At 36.5% G+C, this 25146-nt stretch overlaps 5 protein-coding genes across 6 annotated transcripts; 2 read left to right on the top strand and 3 right to left on the bottom strand.

Moving 5' to 3' along the window:
• Positions 1-839: 839 nt before the first annotated feature.
• Positions 840-12183, bottom strand: LOC145969035 (uncharacterized). The gene is made up of 8 exons (XM_083094899.1): positions 11825-12183; positions 11196-11356; positions 10445-10543; positions 10061-10220; positions 9190-9334; positions 3646-4138; positions 2317-2578; positions 840-877 (listed from the first exon to the last, which is right to left on the bottom strand). Exons 1-8 carry the CDS (start codon positions 12042-12044, stop codon positions 840-842), a joined length of 1578 nt encoding a protein of 525 aa, XP_082951025.1. The 5' UTR covers positions 12045-12183.
• Positions 11849-14217, top strand: LOC145968217 (uncharacterized). 2 transcript variants are annotated; one of them, XM_083093542.1, is made up of 4 exons: positions 12329-12356; positions 12412-12557; positions 13063-13245; positions 13341-14217. In XM_083093542.1, the coding sequence occupies exons 2-4, from the start codon at positions 12519-12521 to the stop codon at positions 13878-13880; spliced, it is 762 nt and encodes a 253-aa protein (XP_082949668.1). In that variant the 5' UTR covers positions 12329-12356; positions 12412-12518; the 3' UTR covers positions 13881-14217. The 2 variants fall into 2 exon arrangements, with proteins under 2 accessions (XP_082949667.1, XP_082949668.1); XM_083093541.1 differs by having other exon boundaries at positions 11849-12557.
• Positions 14218-14589: 372 nt separating this feature from the next.
• Positions 14590-15033, bottom strand: LOC145969034 (uncharacterized). The gene has a single exon (XM_083094898.1). The coding sequence runs from the start codon at positions 15031-15033 to the stop codon at positions 14590-14592; it is 444 nt and encodes a 147-aa protein (XP_082951024.1).
• Positions 15034-15314: 281 nt separating this feature from the next.
• LOC145969033 (uncharacterized) lies at positions 15315-18116 on the bottom strand. The gene has a single exon (XM_083094897.1). It carries the CDS (start codon positions 18114-18116, stop codon positions 15315-15317), a length of 2802 nt encoding a protein of 933 aa, XP_082951023.1.
• Positions 18117-19876: 1760 nt separating this feature from the next.
• Positions 19877-24430, top strand: LOC145969032 (uncharacterized). The gene is made up of 3 exons (XM_083094896.1): positions 19877-19936; positions 22492-22863; positions 23276-24430. Exons 1-3 carry the CDS (start codon positions 19877-19879, stop codon positions 24428-24430), a joined length of 1587 nt encoding a protein of 528 aa, XP_082951022.1.
• The last annotated feature ends 716 nt before the right edge of the window (positions 24431-25146 follow it).

Below are 25146 nucleotides of genomic sequence, written 5' to 3'. Positions count from 1 at the left end.
TGGCATTATTGCACTTGCTTCGAACGGCACTACGGAACAATTTTGTATTGTCGTCTGTCTTGCCGAATTTCTCGTAAATAAAATCTGAAAAAGAAAACACAGAATGAAAAATCTCTTTCTGTAACAATTTATCAAATTCAATTATGTACATATATTTTTGAATAGCATGCATAATTCAGATATTTTAAGCTCAATTTTAAATATATTATGTATTTTTATATATATGCACAAGTATAATGTTAAATTGCAAAATTTCTTACTTTCTACAGCTTTCAGTCGAACAGGGTCTAATTTCTCGGTCGATTTTTTATCCGGATTTAAAGATTTATTTGCATTGGCTACAGATCCAGTCAAACTGGAGTTTCTTAACTCCGTTTTTTCATAAACCAAACTGAGAAGATCACAAGTTAGCTTCGAAACGCTGCTGTCATTGACCTTGCTCAGTTGAGTATTTGTGATGTGTTTGAATCCAAAATATCTCCCTCCAGATATCACTTGAAAAATGTTTACGTGTAACAATTTCGTATATTAGCAGTACATATAGATACAAATATATAAGTCATTATAGCATCAATTATGTATAATTATTTCACTTTTTCGGATGTCGAATTTTCTTTATTTTCATTATTACTGTCTTTATTAAGAAGACCGCTTTCATTAAAAGCAATGTTTTCCTGAAAAATTTATTTTATGTAATAATAGAATTTTTTATAATGTCAAAATACTCAAAGTTGCACGATTAGATACACTAATATATAGACACACATATTTATATAAAACATACATTTATTTCAGATGTATGTGAGGGTTGATATTCAATTTTGGCATTTTTTATTATATCAGCATTGGTAATCCCAGAATTTGTAACCGAAAACTCCTATATTAGAAAAATAAAATTGTTTACTTAAAAATAGCATTTACAAATAAGCTCGCGCGTTGTCAATTATCTATTTAGATTATAGAATTAACAAAATTTCATGACAATTATGTATATAAATATGTAATAAACTATGTACTTTTTGTTTCAATTTGTTTCACATGCATGAATTGTCTTTAAGTTTTGTTTTCCTATTTTTAATACATAATAATTGAATGATTTATATATATGCAACTAATATAAAAAATGTATACTTTACCTTATCCATTGGATTCAGGCATTCATCATTCTGTGAACTGTTTTTCTCTGGACTGTTTTTTAAATTACAATCAATCAATATATCAGTAGCCACAATTTCGGATTCATTTCTTAATTTATCATTAGTGTATATTGGAATCGATTCAATAGTACTCCAACTCTATATAATATAAAATAATACCAAAATATAACAATTTAGTAATTATATACAAGATATTTGTGTATATATTCACCAAAACCTCTGATATTAATATGAAAATTAATTGATATTGATAATAAATTTGTTATCTTACCATAATATGCTTTGTGTTTTTATTGATTTCTTTTTCTAAACATTTTAATTTTTCTTCAATATCTTTTGCTCTGGAAAGTATTTTTTAAATATATTTGTCTATATGTTGAATATCTGAAAGAATTATTTATTATTTTATTTATTTAGGAATTTCTATATAAATAGATGCTTATTTACAGAGAATTTTTGTGGTGCATGATAAGTGACAATAAAAATATAACAGAACGTAAAGATCAGGCACAAAAAGATAAAGTAAAAGTTAAATATACAGATAAAATATAGTAAAATATGAAATAAAGAAAAATATAGTAATATAAATATATTAAATATGTATATTGTTGTGCCCGCGCCGTGGGGGACGGGACTTCAGGGTTTTTCGCCCAAAGGATTAGGACCCAGGCAACAAATGTAGACACTCCGTACTTGATAGTAAAGGAATATATTTCGGTCGTTCTTCTTACACTGGCCTTACACTATTCTTGTGTTTGTCTTATACGCTAGGGTTAAGCGTAGCGAGCCTACTTTAATCAATGCGGCGGCTTATATTGTTGATGACTTCAGATTTCTTTCTGCCACCCCGTCGTGGTGATCGGTTTATATATCGTTGGGTACAGGAAGGATGAGGTGTCCCTAGGCCGGAGCGCGGTTTGTGCTCCGTTTTGTTATGCTTATTCAGCTTTGGCCGTGACTTGCTTTTCTTTTCGTCACGTTTTATTTTTATTTCTTAATATCTTAATATCTTATTTCCTAATCTCTTTCTTTTAGTTTAATTAAATTATTATTTCGTCGGGTTACGACATCCTTCCCTCCTTGGGGAAAGAAAATTTACTGGCGGTAAATTTTCTTTACCTGTTTTCAATTATATCTATTTTGTTTAGTATAATATTGCCGTGTTGTTTGTCGATGAATCTGGTTGGTAGGGTCTGTCGTAGATATGTTCTCTTGATATTCGCGGTATGCTTATTGGGTTTAATATTGCGTTGACTGGTGCTTTCTTTTTCGCTTGGTTCTTTTTTATCGCATAAGTTATCGCTACAAGGCTGACTATTATTACCGTCCCTGTGATACTTGAGATCGCCGGGTATAGTATATGTTCTCGAATCTGTAGGTTGTCTTCGTTTATTTGTTCGTCTATGTCGGTCAATGTTTTGCTGAGTTCCATTAATTCTGATGGGTTTTTTATTATTTTTCGTAACTTAATTGTCTCGATTCTATTTAGTAGTCTGTCTGTTTGTTTTTTGGGCGTTAGTGTTAAATTATAATCTGGTATGTGTGTTTTGATGTACGTTACTAGTGTAGATTTTTTCGTTCTTATTATTACGTCGGGTGTTACGATTTTACATTTCCCTCTAATCGTTAACTGTCCCGTTCTATCAATCTCGACTTTCCGTGTCGTCTCGTTCTCGCACGTTATCTCTACCTGCTGTTTCGCTCGCGTGGAATATATCCATGTGTTCGCGTTACTTAACATTGTCCATATCGTTGTGTTCGTGTGTACGTATTTTATGTTACAGTTGTCTGTGTGTTTTTCTAGTTGTACATATGTCTGTATTTCACACAACGCTTGGTCATCTACATGATGTATCGGATAGTTTTGTTCGCATACATATTCGTTGTTATTTCGCATACATTTTTCTAATTCGTTTTCCGTGGTTGTAAAATATGTTCGGCTGTCCATGTCTACCGCTATTATGGGTTGGTTTACCTCTATACATATAAAGGTGTTGTTTTGTTTGTGGGTGGGTAGGGGTGTTGCCTTTATTATATCATATGTGGGGTACATAATTAGTGGGAGTTTTATTAGCGTAATTATGCCTTCGTTATCGTAGTATGCGCTAATCGCTATAAATTTTTCGATTGTTCCCCAATTTTCCTGTGTTATTTGAAAGGGGAAGTGCGTTCCTTGTGGTACTTGTGTCGCGATTTCCTTAAGGTTATCAATAATTGTTTCGATCGGTATTAATCTTATGTTTATTATTCCACTTTTTGTGCTGGTTAGGTGGTCAATAATGTCTGTAGTATCGATTATTAGATCTCTAATGATTGCATTTAATACGATGAAGTGTTCGTCCATCTCTTCTCTATCTCCAAAACTTGCTGTCGTTCGTAGCCAACTTTGTCGCATTTTTTCCGTTATATTTAGAAATCTTTCTTCGTTTTCTTGTATAATTTTTTCTGATTCGTCCACATGTGCGATAGTTGCGTTTAATACTCTTACTTGATTTTTTAATGCGTGCGTTTGTTGTTTTCCCTTTATAAATTTTAATTGTTCAGTGATGATCTTTTCATCGTCGGCGTCCATTGTGCCGAATAGCGTTTTTGCTATTGTTCCGAGACCGTTTATTAGTCCTCTTCGTGTTTTCTTCGTTAATTGGTAAGTTTTCCTTAATCGTGTCAATAAGGTTTCTGCTTTTTTATATTCCTTCTCTGTTACTTGTAGTAATATGCTGCATGTTTCTTTCATTTTTTGTTCTAATGGCTTGTCGTAGCATAATGCTCTTGTTTGTGCCATATATCCCGTTACTTGTTCTTGTCGGTGGTCCATTGCTGTGATGTCTGCTCTGATCACCATTTTCCATGTGGACTCGACTTGATTAATTTTTCCTATTTTTTCAAAATATATGCCTGGTTCGTGCCGGAATTTTTTTATTTGCCAGGTCTTATAGGTGTCAGGTTCTTCTGTCCTGCCTCCGCTCAGGGCAGTGAGACTCCTGCAATACATGGGTATCATATTACGTCGTTGCGTTTTCCTAAAGAGTTTTATGCTCTCGCTGTCTTTTATCTAATTCTTTCTTAGGTTTGTTAACGTTTTCCTTTTTGTGTGTTTAATGTTCGATAAAGGCTTTTAATCGGTTCACGTGTACGCGTATTGTTCTTCTTCCCATTTTGATCGTGTAGTTCACGTCGGAATTTTTCCCGGTGATTACGTAAGGCCCTATCCATAGGGAATCTAGTTTTTTCGATCGTCCTCGGCGAACTGTTTCGTCGTGTAATAGGACTTTTTCTCCTACTTCGAATTTCGTTTCACGTGTCTTCCTGTCGTAGTTTCCTTTAGCCTTCATCTTTTCGTTGCGTATATGCTCTTTCGCAACTTGTTGCGTCGCGCGCAATTTTTCTTTGAGTTCGTTCGCGTAGTCTTCGTACGTATATGTGGGTCTTGGAGGTTGTGATAGCGTTGTCGGTAGAATCGCAGTATGCCCGTAAATCAGTTCGAATGGGGTGAATCCTGTTGCTGTGTGTGGGGTTGTATTATATGTAAACATTGCGTATGGAATCCACTCGTCCCAGTCGGTCTGATCTGCATTTATATAATGTCGTAGGTATTCAGCTAGTGTCCGGTGTGATCGTTCCAGTGCTCCGTTGCTTTCCGGATGATACGCTGTCGTCTGTATTTTCTCGATTTTCAATAGTTTGCAAGTATTCTTGAATATCTCGCTTAGGAAATTTGTTCCTTGGTCGGTTAGAATCTTTTCTGGTATACCGTGCTCGAATATGATTTTAGTTGTGAATTCCCTCGCGATTGTCGCGGCTTCTTGGTTCGCTATCGGTATCGCCTTGCTAAATTTCGTCAGATTGTCTTGGAAGGTTAATATATATTTGTTTCCCTTATTTGTAATTGTTAATGGTCCTACTATATCTAATGCGCATTTCTCAAATGGTTTGTCGGCGGTATCTGTTAATATTAATGGCGCTTTGTTTTTTCTTGACAGTTTATTTTTCTGACAGAGTTCGCATTTCGTTATATAGTTTTCGACGTCCTTCGTCAGCCCTTTCCAATCGTGGGTCCTTCGAATCCGGTTTATCGTGCGTTCAATTCCCTGATGTCCTCCTAAGGGTGCGTCGTGATATTCATATAGTATTCTTTGCTTTTCGTCCTCTGTATATTCTTTCTTTGTCGTAACGTCGTCTGTCTCTTTCTCTTCGACCGCGTTGATGTCCGCCACATGCCGACTTAACGCGTCAGCATTTCTGTTTGCTGTCCCGGGCTTGTGTATTATTACATAATCGTATTCTTCTAGTTTAAGCCTCCATCTGATTAATCGGGATCCGGGGTCGGTGACATTGAATAGCCATACAAGCGATTTGTGATCCGTGACAATGGTGAACTTTGTTCCATATAAATACGGTCGGAAATGCTTAACGGCCCATACTATAGCGAGTAATTCTTTCTCGGTTGTGTTATAGTTTAATTCGGCCTTTGACAGTACACGGCTTGCATATGCTATTGGCCGGTCTTGCCCTATCTGGTCTTGTGATAATATGGCTCCGATTGCGTAGTCGGAGGCATCCGTTGTTACTATAAATTCTTCCGTAAACTCTGGATACTTTAATACCGGCGCTGTCGTCAGCTTTTCTTTTAATGTCTCGAAAGCGTTTTGTTGTTCTTGCGTCCACTCGAAATTTTTTCCTTTCTTCGTTAGTTTCGTGAGCGGTTTCGCTATCTTGGAAAATCCTTCGATAAATTTTCGATAATATCCGGCTAGTCCTATAAATGCTTGTATGTCCTTAACCTTCTTTGGTATAGGAAAATGTTTTACAGCTTCTAATTTAGCTGGATCCGGTGATATTCCGTTTTCCGTTATTTTATGTCCAAGGTACGTAACTTCTTTCCTCAGAAATTCGCATTTATCAGGTTGCAATTTTAGTCGATTTTCCCGCAATCTTCTCAATACTTCTCTCAATCTTTTGTTATGTTCCGTTAGGCTGACTCCAAAAATTACGATATCATCTAAATATACTAGACATTTTATTCCTTGTAGTCCGCTTAGCACCGCGTTCATTAAACGTTGGAATGTGGCGGGCGCGTTTTTTAATCCAAACGGCATTCTATTAAATTCGTAATGCCCGTATGGCGTGGAAAACGCTGTCTTGCATTTGTCGCTCTCTTCCATTTCAATTTGATGGTACCCTGATGCCAAATCGAGGGTTGTGAAGTATTTTGCATTTCCTAGTTGGTCTAGTATGTCGGTGATATTCGGTAGAGGGAATGAATCGCCTACCGTTAGGTCGTTCAATTTTCGAAAGTCTACTACCACTCTCAATTTTTGTTTTCCAGACGCATCTGGTTTTTTCGGGACAACCAATAAGGGTGCGTTCCATTGGCTTACGCTTTTTCGAATTATTCCATTTCTTAGCATCTCTTGCACTTGTTTATTCACTTCGGTTTTTTGTTTCTCTGGTAGCCGGTACGGTCGTATGTTGACCGCTGCGCTATCCGCTTGCGTTGCAATTCGATGTGTCACTGTGTTTGTACATGTGAGCGGCTCTCCCTCTGTGTGGAATACGTCGCTATATTCTCCGCAGATTTCCTTTACTGACCTTTCCTCTTCTTTGTTTAGATGTCCAGTGCGGAGATCCTGCAATATTTTCTCAGTGCGCCGGGGGATTTTCCCCTCTGCTTTTGTGCAAGTTTTATTTACTTCTGCTGTTTCTTCGGTTTTAATTTCCTCTAGTGATATTTGAGGCATTAGTATTTCGACCTCGTTTTCATTCGTGTTTATTACGCTCGCGGGGCATAAAAAATTTTCGGGCTCTACTAGGCAGTTCCCTATAAACACTCCTGGTATTATTTCTTCTGCTCTGGTTATCCCCATCATGTTGATTGTAGTTGCTACTTGCATTATCGTCTCGCTCCGTGGTTGTAACGTGATCTTCCGATAAGGATATAGTCTTAGTATATTCCGTCCGATTCTTAGCTGTTTTGTGGCGTAATTACATATCGCCTTTTGTTCTTTAAGGAAGTCTATTCCCAATATTCCTTCATATTCCGAAGGGAAATCGTCTTTCACGACATACAGTCTGTGTTTTATTTTCCCATCTCGTAGGTTTATGGTGGCGTTTATCCGCCCAATTGGGTGGATCTTGTGTCCGGTCACACCTGTGAGGACTATTTTATCCTCGGTTATCATTGTCTCTCCTTTTAACTTTCCTACTTTAATAAGTGAAATGGCCGCTCCTGTATCGCATAATAGGTTTATTTTTCCTCCTTTTGACTCCTGCATGGGTAATGCAACTAAATCCAGGCCTGTGTGTGTGTGAGGTGTTCGTCTTATGTTCGATACGTGATACTCGCTGGCGGGCCTCTGTTTTTCCTCTTCCTTGTTTTCTTCGTCACTCTCTTGAGCGTAGTAGGTCTTCCTTTTCTTTCTGTCGTGATTATATCGATTTTTGTTGTCTCGTGCCGTTTGATTCGGCTTTTGGCGGTTAGGTCGATCTCTGTTAGGTCGTCCGTGTAGCAGCCAACATTCTTCGCGATTGTGACCAGTTTTCTTGCAATGGTTGCAGTATTTGTCAACGGTATTTACGCGCGAGTGTCGCTCTGGTTTCGGTAATGAAAACCGTGCATAACGGCTCGTACGGCATTCTCGCCCATGATGCCCTAATTTTCCGCATTTTTGGCATTGTATGACATTTCTAGTGTCACGGTAATATGTCGGCGTCGCAGCGCTCTTTGGTCGTGTGCTGACTATCGCCGGTCCCTTGACCTTCTCTTCTGCGCTCGCAGCCGATATTGCTTCTTGCAGTGTCGTATAACCTCGGGATCGCACTACTGTTTTTATATCATCGTTTAATCCGATCTGGAAATTCTCTAAGGCTTGTTGTTGGATAATATTGAGTATTACGCGTTTTTGATCGGTCGTATACTGTTGTCCGTCTAGCATTGATTCATATAGTTCCATCGCTAACTTGTCTGTTCGAAGTCCGTATGTTCTCGCGTTTTCGCCGGTTTTCTGTTTTAACGTATTGAAATCTTTGTAGATGTGTCGTATTCCTTTTACTGGCGTAACAGGCTTCTAATTCTTGTTTCAATTGTGCAAAATTTTGAATCTTTCGCGTTTGAAAATCTAGCATCGCTCTGCCTTTTAGTTTCGTGCATAATACTGCGCCTAATAATGTGACTTCATCTAACGGGTTAATATTTTCAACCGCGTACGTGGTTGCACTCACGAATTCCTGTAGTTTGTTTGCTGATCCGTCGAATTCTGGTATTAAACCGCGTGCTTCTTTCAACGATAGATGTCCGCGTCCCCGATGATGTCGTACATCGTCGAACGAAAGGTCGTATGTTGGTTCGCGTCTATCTTCTAATGGCGTGAGGCGTCCAGTACTCTGTCTTCCTTGCCTCTCTCTGACATCATTTATTTCGACGTGCAAGTTTTTAATCACCTGCATCATTGCTCGCATCATATCTCTGAATTCGTCGGGTGGATTATTTATTTCTTGTTGCGATCGAGCATTCGTGGTATCGTTATCCAATTCTTCTCGTAACCGATTGATTTCTCTATTTACTTCTACGGAAGTGATGTCTCGCGATGTACCCTGTGGTGCGTGTGTCATGTCTCCACGTTCGCGATATATTATTTCGGGGTTGAAAATACTCGAATCGTATGATGTTAATGAAAATTCGCGCCTATGTGTTATTCTACTGGGCGAGCTAACCGCTGACTCCGCGTCGTCGGTGTTCGCGATTAAACTCGGATCTATTTCGCCGAATGAATATTCGCGTTCAATTATTACGTTCGCTCCGTATTCGTTTTCGGACGAGCTGTCGCTTGAGTAGTATGCTTCTAAATTTTTACGCACATTACTACTGATATCTTGAAGCGCGGTCTCTGCTATTCTTTGCGAGCTTAATAGACTACGTGTTATCGCTCTTTCCGCAGAATCGCTATGTAGCCACGATGCGTTCGTTCTATTGTTTGATCGTTTGTTTTGTCCTTCCGACATTCACGCGTTATAATAATTGCTTCGTTCGACTTACATTAGTGCGATGAGCAGCATTCTCCTTTGGTCGCAGTTCTCGCGTTGTCCTCCGCGGTTGAGGTAGGTCGTCTCCTCCTTGGGTTGCAGTCCGGTCGTTACCTCGTTAAATCGGGTGTCCGGGAAGTTCCTAGTTGACTTCTCTGCTTCTCGTTGTAGTAGCGGGTGTGTGCAGTCACGACGTTTTTTATTTCCTTTGTCTCACTTGATGCAGGCGAATCCCACCGCTGCCACCAATTTATGTTGTGCCCGCGCCGTGGGGGACGGGACTTCAGGGTTTTTCGCCCAAAGGATTAGGACCCAGGCAACAAATGTAGACACTCTGTACTTGATAGTAAAGGAATATATTTCGGTCGTTCTTCTTACACTGGCCTTACACTACTCTTGTGTTTGTCTTATACGCTAGGGTTAAGCGTAGCGAGCCTACTTTAATCAATGCGGCGGCTTATATTGTTGATGACTTCAGATTTCTTTCTGCCACCCCGTCGTGGTGATCGGTTTATATATCGTTGGGTACAGGAAAGATGAGGTGTCCCTGGGCCGGAGCGCGGTTCGTGCTCCGTTTTGTTATGCTTATTCAGCTTTGGCCGTGACTTGCTTTTCTTTTCGTCACGTTTTATTTTTATTTCTTAATATCTTAATATCTTATTTCCTAATCTCTTTCTTTTAGTTTAATTAAATTATTATTTCGTCGGGTTACGACAATATAGATAAATATTAAATATATAAATAAAATAAAAATAAATAATGCAGAGAAGAGAACAGCGAAAACGGTAATATAGATTATAAGTTCCGGAAATAAATAAAACAAAAAAGCGGTGATAGACAGTTCAAACTTCGTTACATTTATATATGTAAAATTGTATTTTTACCTTCCGAATACTTTATAATTTTTTTCAGTCGAAAAATCTCATCTTTTAATTCCTTCACTTCCTGATGATGCTTGTGCAAAAGATTTGTTTTTGACATATCGTGTTTTGATACTCGTTCGTCAATACTTGAATTATTGGATGAGTCTGTCAGGGTATTATCCTAAATTTCAATAAAATGTCACATATTTAGTTAAGTAAAATTATGAAGAAACAGAACAAGCAGTACTGAAATATTCTTTACTACAAAAACAGTAAAGATTTAACGCTCGCTTTCAGTCATTCATTTTTTTTCTAAATGTCCACAATTTCGTTCCACACAATACTTTGTATGAGAATAATAACTTTTTAATACCATGTTTAATTGGAATTAATAACGCTACTTACATCTTGAAATTTATCTTTCTTAATATTCAATGCTTCTACAATGTTGTTTTCTACTCTTTTTTTGGCAGTTTCTCGTAATTTCGAAATTTTCTTTTTTTCCTGAAAATATATAACATAAGAAATTTATACCACAACGATCTTGGTAGAAATGAATAATTTAAATCAATATATAGAAAATCTACTTTTAAAAACTAGATCTTAATACATATAGTTGCATTTCAAATCAATTTAATTTTGTTAAAATAAATAGTTACCAATCAAATTTAATTATTTATATTATTTAATAAAAAATATATTAAATATGATTAATATCAATTAAAATTCAATCGATTTGAAATTCACAAAAAATAATATTTACTTTAAAAATTGATTTTTTCTAATTGATGAAAATCGTTATTTTTCCCAAAATTTTTCCTTGGAAAAATTTTTTTAAAATTCTATTGAAACCATGATTTCAGAAAAATAAGCAGTTTTCTTCAAATTAACAAAAACAGAGTTTTTAGAGAAATTAAGAAAAGGAAAATAATTTTTAAGAGAAATAATCAGATAAATATGTAATGTAATTAAATGTATAATTATTGATAATTATTTCAATAAAATGTCTTAAAAATGAGAAAATTTAATTTATTGCAAAATATCAAAAGGAACGATGAAAGTCAACAATAGTATAAAAACATTAACACAGAATTAATAAAATTGGAAAAAACCATTAATGAAAATTTTATATATATACATCATTGTATTCATATACCGTTCGATTTTTTTTAAAGTCATTTTCAATAGAGTCTTCATCTTCGGAATTTGTTTTCATGTCACAATTTTTTCGTTTTATCACTTTTCTTTCACTTTTTGATGGGTTTGGAATTTCAAATTTTAATACGTTATCGCACTGTGTACACATTTCAGTCCATTCTAATAATTACAAATATAAATTGAAAATAAAATTTAGAATTATTGCATAAAAAATGTTGTGTGTGTGCCTTTTACTGGGAAAGAAGTTATTGAAAATTTCTTTGGAAATGTCTTTAACCGTTTTCAGAAAATTTTCAGACATATATTATTTGAGAATCTCTTAAATTCTTATTTACAAAATCAAGATTTTGTTTCAATATATTCATAAATTTTTAAGCAATTTCAGGGATTTTATAAAGGAATTATAAACATGTTTAAGACATTTCTGTAAACATTTTCTGAAAACGATTTCAATATTGCAATATACACTTTTCAAAGAAATTTTCAGCGACTTTTCAATTTTCCATTTTATTGAATGATTTTTTTCTTCCAGCAAGGATGTGTATATAGAGTACAAATAAGAATGTTTCTATAGGAGACATGCAAGTTATAAGGTTATATTATTAATTTTAGTATAAAAATACTTACCTCCAAACGACAAAATATGTACAACGTGGGATTTCCATAAGCAATTTCGTATTTTTCTTTGCATCTTTAATGCTGGAGCAATTTCACAATTTACGGGCCAATTAATTGCAATTTCTTCTTTTTCATCAATAACTTTTTGTAGTGTTTCTTTATTTCGTAATGTCTCATTTTGAAGCCACGACCAGGGGATCGATTCTCGAAATGTGTGAGATTTTGTCATCAGTGAGAAATGTCACTTTCTACATCCCACTACTCTATGCATTTCGGTATTCTCGAATTGTTCCGAGATGACATTTAGCATCATCTCACGAAGTGAGAGGAGTGCGACGTTGCCATCATTACAGCAGAGATTTCAACTAATAGGAAGCAACCAAGAGGGAGCCTGGCGCGTCTTTAAATATTTCTTTATATTGCTCTATTTGTTACTGCGATATTTCTTTCGAAAATTATAAAAAAATTTTTGGTTGATTTCAAATAAGTTGTTTAAAAATAATTTGTGAAAATGGAAAGTGTTATCGAGCTTAATAATAATGTAAATAAAATAAGAAAACAATATGTAGATATTGATCAAAAAATTATTCTCATAGATTTTGTAAAAGCGCATCCAGAATTGAATTCTGCAAAATTGACAAATGGCTGTACAAATGAAAGAAAAAAACAGTTGTGGAATGAAATTAGTGAGAAGTTAAATAATATGCCTGGTTCAATAAAAACTGCAGATAAATGGAAGAAAGTAAGTCTTTTTTATAATTTATAATAAATTTTTAGAAAACTTATTCATAACAGAAAAAAATAAGAGTTAATTTATTTATATATAAATGTTTGCATTGATATTTTGTATGTGTTTTAATCAAGTTTTGAATAAAATATAAAACATTTATTGATTGTTATTATAAATTTAAAATTTAGTATAGTTAATGGAAAATATTATTTGAGCATTCAAGTTCTAATTACATATAGCCTTGGCCAAAAGTATTAGGCACACTCATTTTTATAATATATTCTTTAAATATATTTTGAACATAACTATATTTATAATTTTTATTATACTGGAATGTTTAAAGTTTAAACATTTTACTACAATAAAAATTATAAATATAATTATTTTCAAAATATATTTAAAGAATATATCATAAAAATGAAGGTGGCTAATACTTTTGCCCACGATTGTAGATATGTATAAGTAGGTACTTGTAAACTTTATGACGTGATTGTATTTGAATTTATGAATCTTCCAGACATTCTATGATATTAAAGGTAACGTAAAGAATAAAGAGAGTAATAGAAAAAAAAATATAGCAAAGACTGGCGGAGGACCTTTTACAGAAGACAAACTTGATCCTGCAGAGAGTTCAGTCATTGAGCTGATTGGAGATGCTGCTATTCAAGGATTAGATGTACCTGAAACTGTCATAAATTTTGTATGTTCTTAGAAAACAATTCAATATATATTATATGGAATATTGAAAACTTTTTATCAATATTAAAATATTATATTTGTATGATATTTCTGCAGAGTTTTCAAGCAAATAATGTGGAAACACCATCACAAGAAGAAATAATATTTTACAATGACTTGGAGGATGAGGAGCCTAACAGTAGTACAAATGTAAACATAACACCAATATCTGTCAACTCTACAGTATCAAAAATTATAACAAAAGCAAACACACTAAATACTGTCAACGCATCAACCACTTTCAACACACTAAGCACTGTTACTGCACCAATAAGTAAAGTTGTAGATTCAACCGGTTCTACATCAAATAGTATCACGCTACCGGCCAGTACAAATACTTGTAAAAAGAAATTGATGGTTGACGATGTTGCTCCAGCAAGCCAAAAAAATTCTTCAGCGAAGAAAATAAGATATGTAGCAGCTAAAAAGAGAGATGATGCTATATGCATCAATGAAACCATGGCAAAAATAGCAACAAGTGACGTGGAAACTAGAAAGAGTTATTTAAATAAAAAAATTGAATTATACGAAAAGCAAGTAAATGCAACAATTGCATATCAGGAAAAGATGCTGAAACTACAAGAGCAAATGGTATAAATACAACAAATACAAGTGGAACACCTTGATAAACTCTCTGATAATTTCCAGATGCTGCTACAAAAATTAAAATAATAAGCCTTCACAAGTTCATGTAAATCTCTATAATAATAATTTAATAGAATTATCTTAAAAAAATATCTTAACATTTATCTAAATGATAAATATAAAAGACTGATTAGCACATATATGCCAAAATTATTTAATATATACGAACTTGATTGTATATTTATGCGCACGCACACGCACGCAAACACACACACACACACACATGTAAGAAATATGTATATATATATATATACATATATAGTTCTGTATACATATATGTAGAGTGCAATTTTACTTTCCAGTTTGCTGTGATTTTTTTTTTAATATTTTTAATATGATTAAAGTTAAGAAGTACTTTAACGAAAATGTAAAATAAAAAAAGAAAACTTTTATTTTTCAATGTTAGATTTATTTAAAAGAAATGTAAATCTATTTTTTTATAATAATAAAGTTATAATTATTTTAAAAATTACAAAAATTTATTTCAAATTTCTCGTAATATCAGAAACTTCTATATAATTCATAATCCTATCTTAAGTAATTATTCTCTGAATTGCCCAAGGCTTGTCTTCTTATCCATAATTGTGTTATAATTTGTTGTTGAATCCTTTTCCCAGCAGCAAGATCAGGATTTAATCTATTACCTCGAACTTCATCAAGTTCAAATGCTATTGCTTTTAACGCCTGCTTCCCAAAGCCCACCAAAGTGGGGAGCGTGAGGAGGAATGAACTTCCAGAGAATGTTATCAGACGCAGTTCGATTGAGAAAATCTGGATTGTTGAGAGCAGCGCGATAAGCTTGCGATAATTCTTTATCTGCTCCAGCAAACGTTGTTCCGTTGTCCGAATACATCACTTCGGGAAGTCCTCGTCTAGCGCAAAATCTGAGAAACGCGTTTAAGAATGCTGCGGTGGAATAATCACTAACCAATTCGAGATGAACAGCTCGAGTAGCAAGACATATGAAGACTGCTATATATGCTTTTCGAGAGCTTATTCCGCGACCGCCTGAGGCTCGAATAGCGACAGGACCAGCATAATCAATGCCACAGTGCTGGAAAGCTCGAGCTGGGGCTGTCACGCGACTGGAAGGTAGCTGTCCCATCAGCTGAGAGCATATTTTAGCCCTTTCTCGTGTACAGTTAATGCACCGATGGATAACTGACTTTACTCGACTTCTAGCCTTGATAATCCAAAATTCTTGCCGAAGCATTGCTAGCGTTAATTGTGTACCTGCATGAAGCGAAATATGATGTGTGTAATGAATGATCATTGTCGTAATCGGATGATCTGCGAGAAGAATCGGATGCTTTGCGTAAAACGGTAATTGCGAATGTTTCAATCGTCCGCCCACACGAATCAATTGATCTGAATCAACGAATGGCGTTAACGACAGAATAGAACTCCTAGACGATATCGAGTGATTTTGCTGTAAAGCGTGGAGCTCGCTCGGAAACACTTCTGACTGGATCGTTCGCAGCCAAAATTTTCGAGCGTGGCTGAACTCAGTCGCCGTAATGGCCTTGGACTGCAACAGATCAGTGTACTTTCCTTTGATTTTCTTTCTACATTGCTCAATGAATCGTTTGAGATCCGCACTAATTTAGGCCACCATGAATAACGCGAAGCGAGGTCCCACGGTTCGAGAGCTTTCGCGATATGAATTGCTGTTGGCTTTAACTCTAATTGACTTTCACTCGGCGGAAGGGCCTTCTGTTGAGGCCATTCTTCCGATTCCAGAGCCAACCATGAAGGTCCATGCCACCAAGATTCCTGATACAGGAGTTCGTCACCAAGCAATCCGCGAGACGCGCAATCAGCCGGATTGTCGTGTGTGCTTACATAATGCCATGTTCCGTCTGGCAATCGCATTTGAATATCGGCTACTCGATGGGCAACAAATGTTTTCCAATTTGCTGGATGTTTGCTCAACCATGCGAGAGTCACTGTCGAATCTGTCCAACAGTGCACCTGAGCCTTGTATAACTTAAGAGTTTGGCGTGTGAATTCAATTAAGCGCGAGAGCAGAACGGCTGCAGACAGTTCGAGACGTGGAACTGTTATTGGTTTTAGAGGAAACACCTTGGACTTTCTGGTAAGCAACGTGATTTTAACATCTCCCGAAAGCGAAGTGACACGCAAATACACAACAGCGGCGTATGCCACAGTGGATGCATCTGAGAACCCGTGGATCTCTACCCTCGCGGTATCCGAATCGCGACCCGTCCACCGACTAGGCTTAACATTCGTGATCGAAGGAAGTGAGTCATAAATCACTTTCCATCGAGACAGAGTTTTCTCCGGAATGGTTTCGTCCCAGTCTACTTTTATCCGCCATAATTGTTGCATAAATACTTTAGCCGCGATAGTTACTGGCGTAACCCAACCAAGGGGATCAAATAATCTAGAAATGGTTGATAAAATCGCACGCTTCGTGTTGGGAACTTGCTCTGGTAATGCTACTTGAAATTGAAAGGTATCACTCGCTGGGTTCCACGCAATTCCTAGCACCTTCAAGCTATCAGAGTTCTCAAGTACTTTAGAGCACGCTAATCCATGATTATCAGGCGGAATGTCCGAAAGAAGTTCGGCCTTGTTACTCGCCCATTTTCTTAGATCGAAACCGCCTCGCTTCAAGAGATCGCAGACTTGACTCCGAGTTTGTCGTAACAGAGGAATATCCTCTGCGCCAAAGAGAACATCGTCTACATAGATGTTGTCTCTCAGCACAGGAGAGGCTAATGGAAACGAGTTGCCTTCGTCGTGATTCAACTGTTTAAGCACTCTAAGCGCGAGAAAGGGCGCAGACACTGTGCCATAGGTGACTGTATTCAACTGATATTCTCGAATGTTCGCGTTATCCTCGATCCATAATATACGCTGATAGTCTCGATCTCGAGCATCGACGAGAATCTGTCTGTACATTTTCGCGATGTCTGCGGAATAAACGTATTTATGTTGCCGCCACCGTGAGAGAACTGCTTGTAGATCGACTTGTAATTTAGGACCCGCGAGAAGGTGAGAATTTAATGAAGTGTTGTTCGTCGTTTTACTTGACGCGTCAAATACTACTCTCAACCGCGTGGTGGAACTGGTCGCTCGAATTACAGGATGATGTGGGATATACACGATCTGCGCGTTTGAAGAGTCATCGGAATTGACTTGTTTCATATGATTTAATTGTTCATATTCGTGCACAAATTCTGAATATTCTTTCTTTACTTCGGGCAGACTACTGAGTCGACGCGTTAATGATATAAGTCGACGTTCAGCGATGTCACGAGATTCGCCTATGTCAATCGGGGGATCTCCTCGAAACGGAAGACGTACAATATATCTCCCATCAGAAGCTCGCGAATGAGAATCTAGAAAGTGTTCCTCGCATCGCTTCTCATCCGGAGAAAGATGTTGAGCTTGAGGAATTTCTTCGACTTCCCAGAACTTGTGTAATTCTTGTTCTAGAGAACAACAATGAGCAACAACATGATGAGCCTTGATACCATGATGCACAACACACGAGCTATTTACGACATGAGTACTATGTACGACATGATTCGGAACTGAGGTAGTTCCAGAAAGAACCCATCCGAAATGTGATTGGATTGCGCCAGGTTGACCAATTGGTCCATTATGAGCATTTACGAGAACCTTGTTATACAAGTCGGATTCGATAATGAGATCAATAGGAATTGTTCCTGTGGGATCATCATCGGCGAGTTTAAGATTCGAAAGATGTTTCCATTCGACTTTCGACGGAGCGTTTCTGGGAACGTATCGCGTTAATGATTTCATTATGTAAGCAACCGTGGTAAACGTTGGTTCAGGATTGTCACGGGGAGCAATGTGAATTAAAGCTGCGGATCGGCATGTTCCCGCATTCACACAGCTAATACCAGAGGTTGACGTATGCGTTCGTATTCGAGATAAGCGTAATATTTGAGCGGCTCGTTCTGTTATAAATGTTAATTCCGACTCGCCATCAAGTAAGGCTCTAACGGTTAGTGCATGTCCGGACGGCGAGCGCACGATAACTTTTGCCATCGAGAGTACCGCTGGGGTCGGCATGACCGCTGACGTTACTGACGAGAGTGCAGCAACGTTCGAAAGTGCGCTACTTGATTCTTGCGGAATGGATGCAACAGGCGCAGCAGCGATTTGCGATGATGAGCTCGAGTCAACGTGAATCATTGTGTGGTGCCTTTGATGACACTTGCGACACGTGAATTTACTTTTGCATTCGCGAGCTGAATGCTTTTCACTCAAACAAACATCGTCTAAAACATCGTCTAAATCGTTTCACTACTTCGCGTCGCTGACTCGGATTCTCCGATACAAATTTTTGGCACTGTGAGAGCAAGTGATGCTGATTACACAATGGACAGATTGTGTTAACCGATGCTGCTGCGGTTGCACTCGTCACTCGCGAATTTGATTTTACCTTTTCTGAATTGTGAGGATGAAGTTCCTCTAGCGCAAGCGCACGTGATGAGAGAAAACGCTTGAGGTCGTCATACGTCAGAGGATTATTACTATCGCCTGTTTTTAAATCGCCTGTAAATTCACAAGCTCGACACGTTGCGGAATCGAGCTTTTGAGATATGAAATAAACTAGGATATCGCTCACAATATCGTCCGAAGAGCGGTCGAGACGTCGCAATGCCGATACCGATTGCTCTGCTCTGTCACGCAACGCGTGGAGTTCGAAAGCGGATTCGCGAGACATTTTCGGAAGACTATACAAATTTGATATGTGAGTTTCGATTAAACGCCGTTTATTTTCGAAACGCTCAGTTAATGCTTTCCACGCGACTGTGAAATTATCAGCGGTGACTTTAATACCCGCTATCGCATCGCGGGCACCGCCGGTTACACTAGAGACTAAGAAATGCATGCGACTGAAATTTGACAATTCTCTATTATCGATAATTAACGCTTGGAACCGATCGCGAAAATTCTCCCATTCGTCTATCTTTCCCAAAAAAGGCGGTAATTTAATCGGTGGGAGATGTTTAAGTGAAAACGACGACGATTTAGTTTGCGCGAACGATGTGTCAAGAGATGTGTTGCGACTCACGACAGGTACCAGCTCCTCCAGGCACTCGTTCATGTAATCCAATGCCGCTTGGTAGAAGTCCTCGTGGGCTGCAAACTGATCCTCCTGGAAGTAGAGCAGATCCTTCCGCTTATTCTCAGGAACGAGTTGAAGCATGGTAGCGTGATTGCACATGCACTGAGTCCAGGTGGTTTGAAAAGATGCAACTCTCGAGCAAACTTTGGCGGTCAAATTAGCGCGACCGATCTTCTTGAAATTATCGAGAGCGCGAGCTATCGAATAGAACACGGCTTGTTGACTTGTAAGAGCGTCCTGCATTTTGCGGCTCAAAGTCACGAAAGTTTCACAAAATTGTCACGGCACACTGTGATAACTGTCACTGCGTGCGAGCGATTGCTCTCACCCGAGATACTCGATTGGATCACTAGTTTTGAACACTGTCCTTCGATTATCACTTGGTCTTTGTCTGTGCCACTTTCGATCCGTCACGAATCTCCATCCGGCTCGAAGGACCATTAAATGTTTGGGATAGGATGGATCGCGCTCCGACTGGTGCGCTGGAGGGTTCGTGATTTAAACCAGTGTCGAGTCGAAAGTGGGCGCGCCAATGCTAATTGCACAATACATTTTATTTACAGAAATTATCACAGCTCACACAATACTGATGTTCATCGAGAGACAGTATGCTTCGAGTATTTATACACGCACGCACTAAAGTTACAGTAAAAAATCGCACACAGAATTCACGCGCTTGACACGTGATACGAAAAGTGCCCAATCATGGACACGCAGTATGGCCGCACACAGAGTTTACGTGTATGACACGTGAGCAGACGGGCCTGATACTGAGCGCACAAAATGGCCGCCGACGGCGGTTATCACGATAATACCATTAATGGACATGTCCGTTGCTGGACACGATTTGGCCGAACACGCCGAGTACGCACTCATGTGCGTAAATCCTTAAATTGTTCGTTGCAGAACTCGCGAATGTCCAATCACGGCGATCACGCTCCTGGTGCGTGATCGCACGAGTATGCGAAAGCGAGGAACACGTGGTTGCAAACGAGACTTGATTTTACTTGCAATTGTAAATCTTACAGAAATCTTGCTAACACGAATAGAGATCCAACGACACGAGCGGATGTGTAAACGACACGGGCGAATGTGTTAACAACACGAGCGAATATCTAACGACATTAGCGAATATATTGACGAGACATATGACGACGATCAGCTTGCGAGTGCGAGCAACCACGTGGAGAATCACTCCTTGAAAATGTACGAATCGCACATCTTACACGAACGATTCGGCTTCCTGTAACTTGAACTGAATGCCGAGCGTTTCACGAACTTGCTCGCGATATCACTTGAATGTTAGTGATCGCGAACATGCACTTTTCTCGCGAGATGATGAGCACGCGGAAATACGTCTTGTCACGTCGACGGCCTTCTCACTAAAAAAAAAAAACAAAAACGGTCAACGACACCTGTAGCGAAAATATTGGCTAGATCGGCCCCCCCCGTGGAGCGCTTTAATTGGTCGCGCGCGGCTCGCTGATAACGCTATCTGTCGCGCCCTGTAGGGATTTCGCGAGTTAGATACGCCATTATCGAGCTGATAGGTGCTGCCGCGTGGCGCTTTATTTCATTGATTATAATCAATGATAGAGATTTCGCTATTGATCTCATGAATTTAAATCTATTACCGACAAATGACGCGAATTTTGTCTCAATCCGCAACAATAGTCATATATGATATCATAAATAAATAAATATTATCAGATCTGAAAATTACAGCACTTTTCTCATAAAGAACCACCCGACAAAAACAGTACGTGAAATCCACGTTATTATCACGTAGATTAATATCGTTGAATCCACGTGGATATTCGAGTGGATAATCCGCTCAAAAACGATACTAGAATCTACGTGGAATCTATGTGAAAATTTCATGAACTTTCGAGACATATTACTTTTTTCATTTTTGATAAGTGAATATCTTGGACATTTATAAAAGTATATAAATACACTCGGCCATAAATATAATTTTATTTTTATTTATATTTTATTTTTAATATACGCAATAAATAGGCTATCTCCCATTTATCCGTTCAATTTCAAATAATCTGTTCCATATTCTGAATCCCAACAAGCGATCCAGATTATTAAACAAATTATTTTAAATTAAATCAGTTTATTAAATTAAACTGACTAAAGGACCGTCTACAATGAAAATAAAATCGGTGGAGTAAGGCGTAAGACTAGGAATAAGGAGTAATGCGAAATGGAAAAGAACCATTCGCTTACGCCTTACTCCACCGTCCACTCCACCAATATTACTTCCATCGTAGACGGTCCTTAAAAGAAAAAATAAACTTTGGACCGTGTTAGTATCAGTTCTTTATATACACTTTATGACAGAAAAGTTGAATACGAGTTAGCTAATTTGATGCAGCGCCGCATAGCGGCAAAGCGAGGAAGCATATTCTATATACATATGTACTATTACATATTTAGAAACATATAGATATAATCTTTTTTTTAGCAAACTCTTTTATCTTTCTGAAAGATTTCAGAAATATTGTAAATACAATATTATATAAAATATAAATATTATAATATTATAATATAAATATTATAAATATAAAAAACATGATGCAGGTATATTTCTGAAATATTTCAGATACAAAATTACAATTGAAAAATTTTAATAAAATATCTTTTAACATTACAATATTACCGAGTCGTTGAATGATTAATCATAATTTCAGTAGAAATATCCACATGAAATCTACATTGATATTTCGAGAATAAAGTACCTCGATGTAATAATGAAAAAAGAAAGGTGTATCCACGTAGATAATTCGTGGATAAATCTGCATCCACGTAAGCCACGTAAAATACGTGGATTCGACGAGGATGTGACGTAACTGTTTTTGTCGGGGCACTAGCTACCACTAGTACCACTTAGCTGCTTCTATAATAATATAAATATAACTGTTGTTTTTAAATACTGCATAATAATTAATTAAATATATAATGCAAGATATAATTTTTAGGAAAAATTATATTTGTCTATATAAAAAAAGGTAAAATCATATATAATCTTAAATGATTATATATAATATCATATATGATTTATATCAAAGCATACATGAAACTAACCTTTGCTTTGGTTTTATACATGCTTAGATATGATATCAGTATCTGACTATGTCTGATTGTACAAAATGACGTGAGGTATCTAATATCATTTTTTATGATCAGAAATGGTCAGAGATGGATATCATATCTAAGCATATACAAAAACGTATGCTCTGATAAAATCATATGTGATATATATAATCATATAAGACTGTATATAATTTTACTTTTTTTTTATATAAATAGACATGGACTTTTTTTTCCCGGGATCTTTATGGATACTTTTTTAGTTAAAATTGCTGTCAAGGTTTATATGTATTTTCTATACAACTATTAATTCAATTTTTTTTATGTTTGAGATAGATTGAAGAGAATCCTTGTTCATCAGATGAGAACACAAAACGTTCAAAGTTGAGCCAAATAGAGAAGATCAATGTAGCTGGAAATAGCAATGAAGTAATAAATGAAGTCGCAATTAAATCTAATATACTTTCATCTGAGAAAGATTCTGATTCCGAGGGCCTCCAAAGCAGCGATGAAGAAGTAGATGACATTTTATCATGCTTAAGTTATACAGAAGATGATAGTTCATCATGTACAGATAACTTATCAGAGTATGAAATTGATTTGGCCTCTGACATGGACGAATATGAAGAAATTCCAACTGCTGATGAAGATGACAATAATATTATTGATAATGCCAATGATCATAATCAAGATCCACACATGGAGCAGGTAATATACATGTACCACCTTACAAAATATCGCTGATAACTAGTTCGATGAAAAACTATTAAAAATAATTCATTATAACTATACAGAAAACTATAGACTTACCGTTTTCTATGTGATTAGTGAATATCGTTTTGAATAATTTTCTATTGGACATAGTTACCAAGAATTTGCTGATATTTGTGCACAAATGAAGTCTTAATTATGCAATGTATAGTTGTGTTTTATACAATGCTGTTAAAAAATTTCCGAACATCTCACCCCAAAATTAAAATATTTCAAGTTTTATCGTGATCAAACATTTTCATGGGAAGAAATCTAAAAACTTATTTCAAAGAGAAAATAGCGTTCTTTAAGATTAATTTTGGTATTTTTATTGTAGTAATAAGTAATGTAAAATTTTTTCATTTCATAGTTTCGCCAAATACTGTACGAAGGATGCAATCTTTCAAAAGAAGAAAACAAAATGTTGCTTGTAAGTTTGACTCTTCGTCATCAACTGACCGATGCTGCGTTGGAATCTCTTATTCAAGTAATTGATTGTCATCTTCCTCGTACACATCATGGCTCCAAATATTTATTATTAAAGTCATTACCAAAAAATAAAGCGCGTAAATATTATTATTGTCCGGAATGTTATATGATATTGAATTTACGTACCGATAATCGAATGAAATGTGAAGTTTGTACAACAATTTACAAAGAAAAGTATCTCGATAAAAGAAACAATTATTTTATGCATATTCCACTCAGAGAGCAATTAATAGAATTAGTAAAGACTGAAGATTTTGCACAATTCCGAAAAACTAAAGAAATGGAAAGTGATATCATTAATGGAAACATTTACCGTAATTTAAGAAGTAAAAATATCATTGGAGATAATGACATTACCCTCCAGTGGAATTCAGATGGAGTACAATTATTTAAGTCTTCTATGTCATCCATTTGGCCGATTTTAGTTACGATTAACGAATTGCCTTATCGTTTGCGAAGGCAACACATTCTCTTAGCTGGCATATGGTTTGACACATCTACGAAAGCAAATATGAACATTTTTCTTCAGCCATTCGTTGATGAACTTATTGATTTACATAATAATGGTTTTATTACAACAACATTCATGCATAAGGATGAAGCAATATGTATTAAAGTTTATACACTTGTAGCTTCTGTTGATTCAATAGCAAGGCCGATGATACAAAACATGAAACAGTTTAACGGCAAATACGGATGTTCGTATTGCTATAATAAAGGAAAGGTAGTCAAGACAAAACGCAGGGGTTCTAAACATGTTTATTGTGGAGACGTTTATGCTTTACGTCATAAATATCAACACAACAAACATGTTAAAAAAAGTATTTCAAAAAATCATTCAGTAAAAGGAGTTAAGGGTCCTTCGGTAACACAACTTATACCGCTCTTTGATATAATTAAATCTTTCCCGCCAGATTATATGGACAGTGTTGCGGAAGGCGTAGTTAAACAGTTTGTTATGGCGTGGTTTGATTCCAGCAATCATAATAAAGAGTGGTATTTAGGGAAATACCAACAAGTTTTGATAATAAATTGACAAATATATTATCTCCATCAGAAATAACACGAATACCACGATCGATAGTTCAAAGAAAATTGTTTAAGGCATCAGAATGGAAGAATATTTTACTGTACTATTCGTTGCCTTGTTTAAGTAGATTAATACCACAGAAATTTATTAAACATTGGCTACGTTTTGTATTTAGTATGTATATTTTTCTACAAATACATATTCCTGAAGACAAATTTATCGCTGCTGAACAAGCATTACGAACATTTGTATTGTAAATAGAAGAATTGTATGGCGATGATTTCATGAATTATAATATTCATTTGTTATTGCATATACCTGCATCAGTGAAAAATTACGGTGCTCTCTGGGCTTGGTCAACCTTTCATTTTGAAGGCTTTAATCGAACACTAAAAACTTTGTTCAATGGTTCACAATGCATAACGCAACAAATATCTAAGTTTTATTCTAGATTAAAGTTTATTAACAACAACAGGTCGATTTTTACTACAGGGCGAAAATTGTAGCTCGAAAGGCAAAGCTATTTTTGATAACTTAATGAAAGTGTGTCATATTAAAAGATGTATAGAATACGAAAATTCTTTAAAAGCATTTGGAATAAAAAAAGAAATAGTGTTAACTGTTATACAAAAACTTATTATAGAAGAATTAATAGGGGAATCCGTCGAAAGCACGGCTTTTACTTTTGACCGATTTATTTTTAGAAATATTCTTTACCATAC

This window comes from Camponotus vicinus, unplaced genomic scaffold (genome assembly GCF_025532165.1).
Source record: "Camponotus vicinus isolate PSW18456_S1 unplaced genomic scaffold, iyCamVici1.0 SCAF_3, whole genome shotgun sequence".
In the NCBI taxonomy this organism is placed as follows: Eukaryota; Metazoa; Arthropoda; class Insecta; order Hymenoptera; family Formicidae; genus Camponotus; species Camponotus vicinus.
Note: the sequence above shows the minus strand (reverse complement) of the source record. Positions and strands in the feature narration are given on the sequence as shown.

Bases quoted from the DNA above. Each gene is read 5' to 3' on its own strand.
- LOC145969035 (XM_083094899.1), bottom strand. From the start codon at position 12,044: ATGACAAAATCTCACACATTTCGAGAATCGATCCCCTGGTCGTGGCTT. The intron at 11,357-11,824 runs GTAAGTATTTTT...TGTAATTATTAG, and splicing joins ACATATTTTGTCGTTTGGAG to AATGGACTGAAATGTGTACA. The intron at 2,579-3,645 runs GTAAGAGTATTA...AATGGAACTCAG, and splicing joins CGCACGCATTAAAAAATCAA to CAAAACATTGACCGACATAG.
- LOC145968217 (XM_083093541.1), top strand. From the start codon at position 12,327: ATGGAAAGTGTTATCGAGCTTAATAATAATGTAAATAAAATAAGAAAA. The intron at 12,558-13,062 runs GTAAGTCTTTTT...TGAATCTTCCAG, and splicing joins CTGCAGATAAATGGAAGAAA to ACATTCTATGATATTAAAGG. The intron at 13,246-13,340 runs GTATGTTCTTAG...ATATTTCTGCAG, and splicing joins CTGAAACTGTCATAAATTTT to AGTTTTCAAGCAAATAATGT.
- LOC145969034 (XM_083094898.1), bottom strand. From the start codon at position 15,033: ATGGGACAGCTACCTTCCAGTCGCGTGACAGCCCCAGCTCGAGCTTTC.
- LOC145969033 (XM_083094897.1), bottom strand. From the start codon at position 18,116: ATGATTCACGTTGACTCGAGCTCATCATCGCAAATCGCTGCTGCGCCT.
- LOC145969032 (XM_083094896.1), top strand. From the start codon at position 19,877: ATGGACATGTCCGTTGCTGGACACGATTTGGCCGAACACGCCGAGTAC. The intron at 19,937-22,491 runs GTAAATCCTTAA...TGTTTGAGATAG, and splicing joins CCGAGTACGCACTCATGTGC to ATTGAAGAGAATCCTTGTTC. The intron at 22,864-23,275 runs GTAATATACATG...TTCATTTCATAG, and splicing joins AAGATCCACACATGGAGCAG to TTTCGCCAAATACTGTACGA.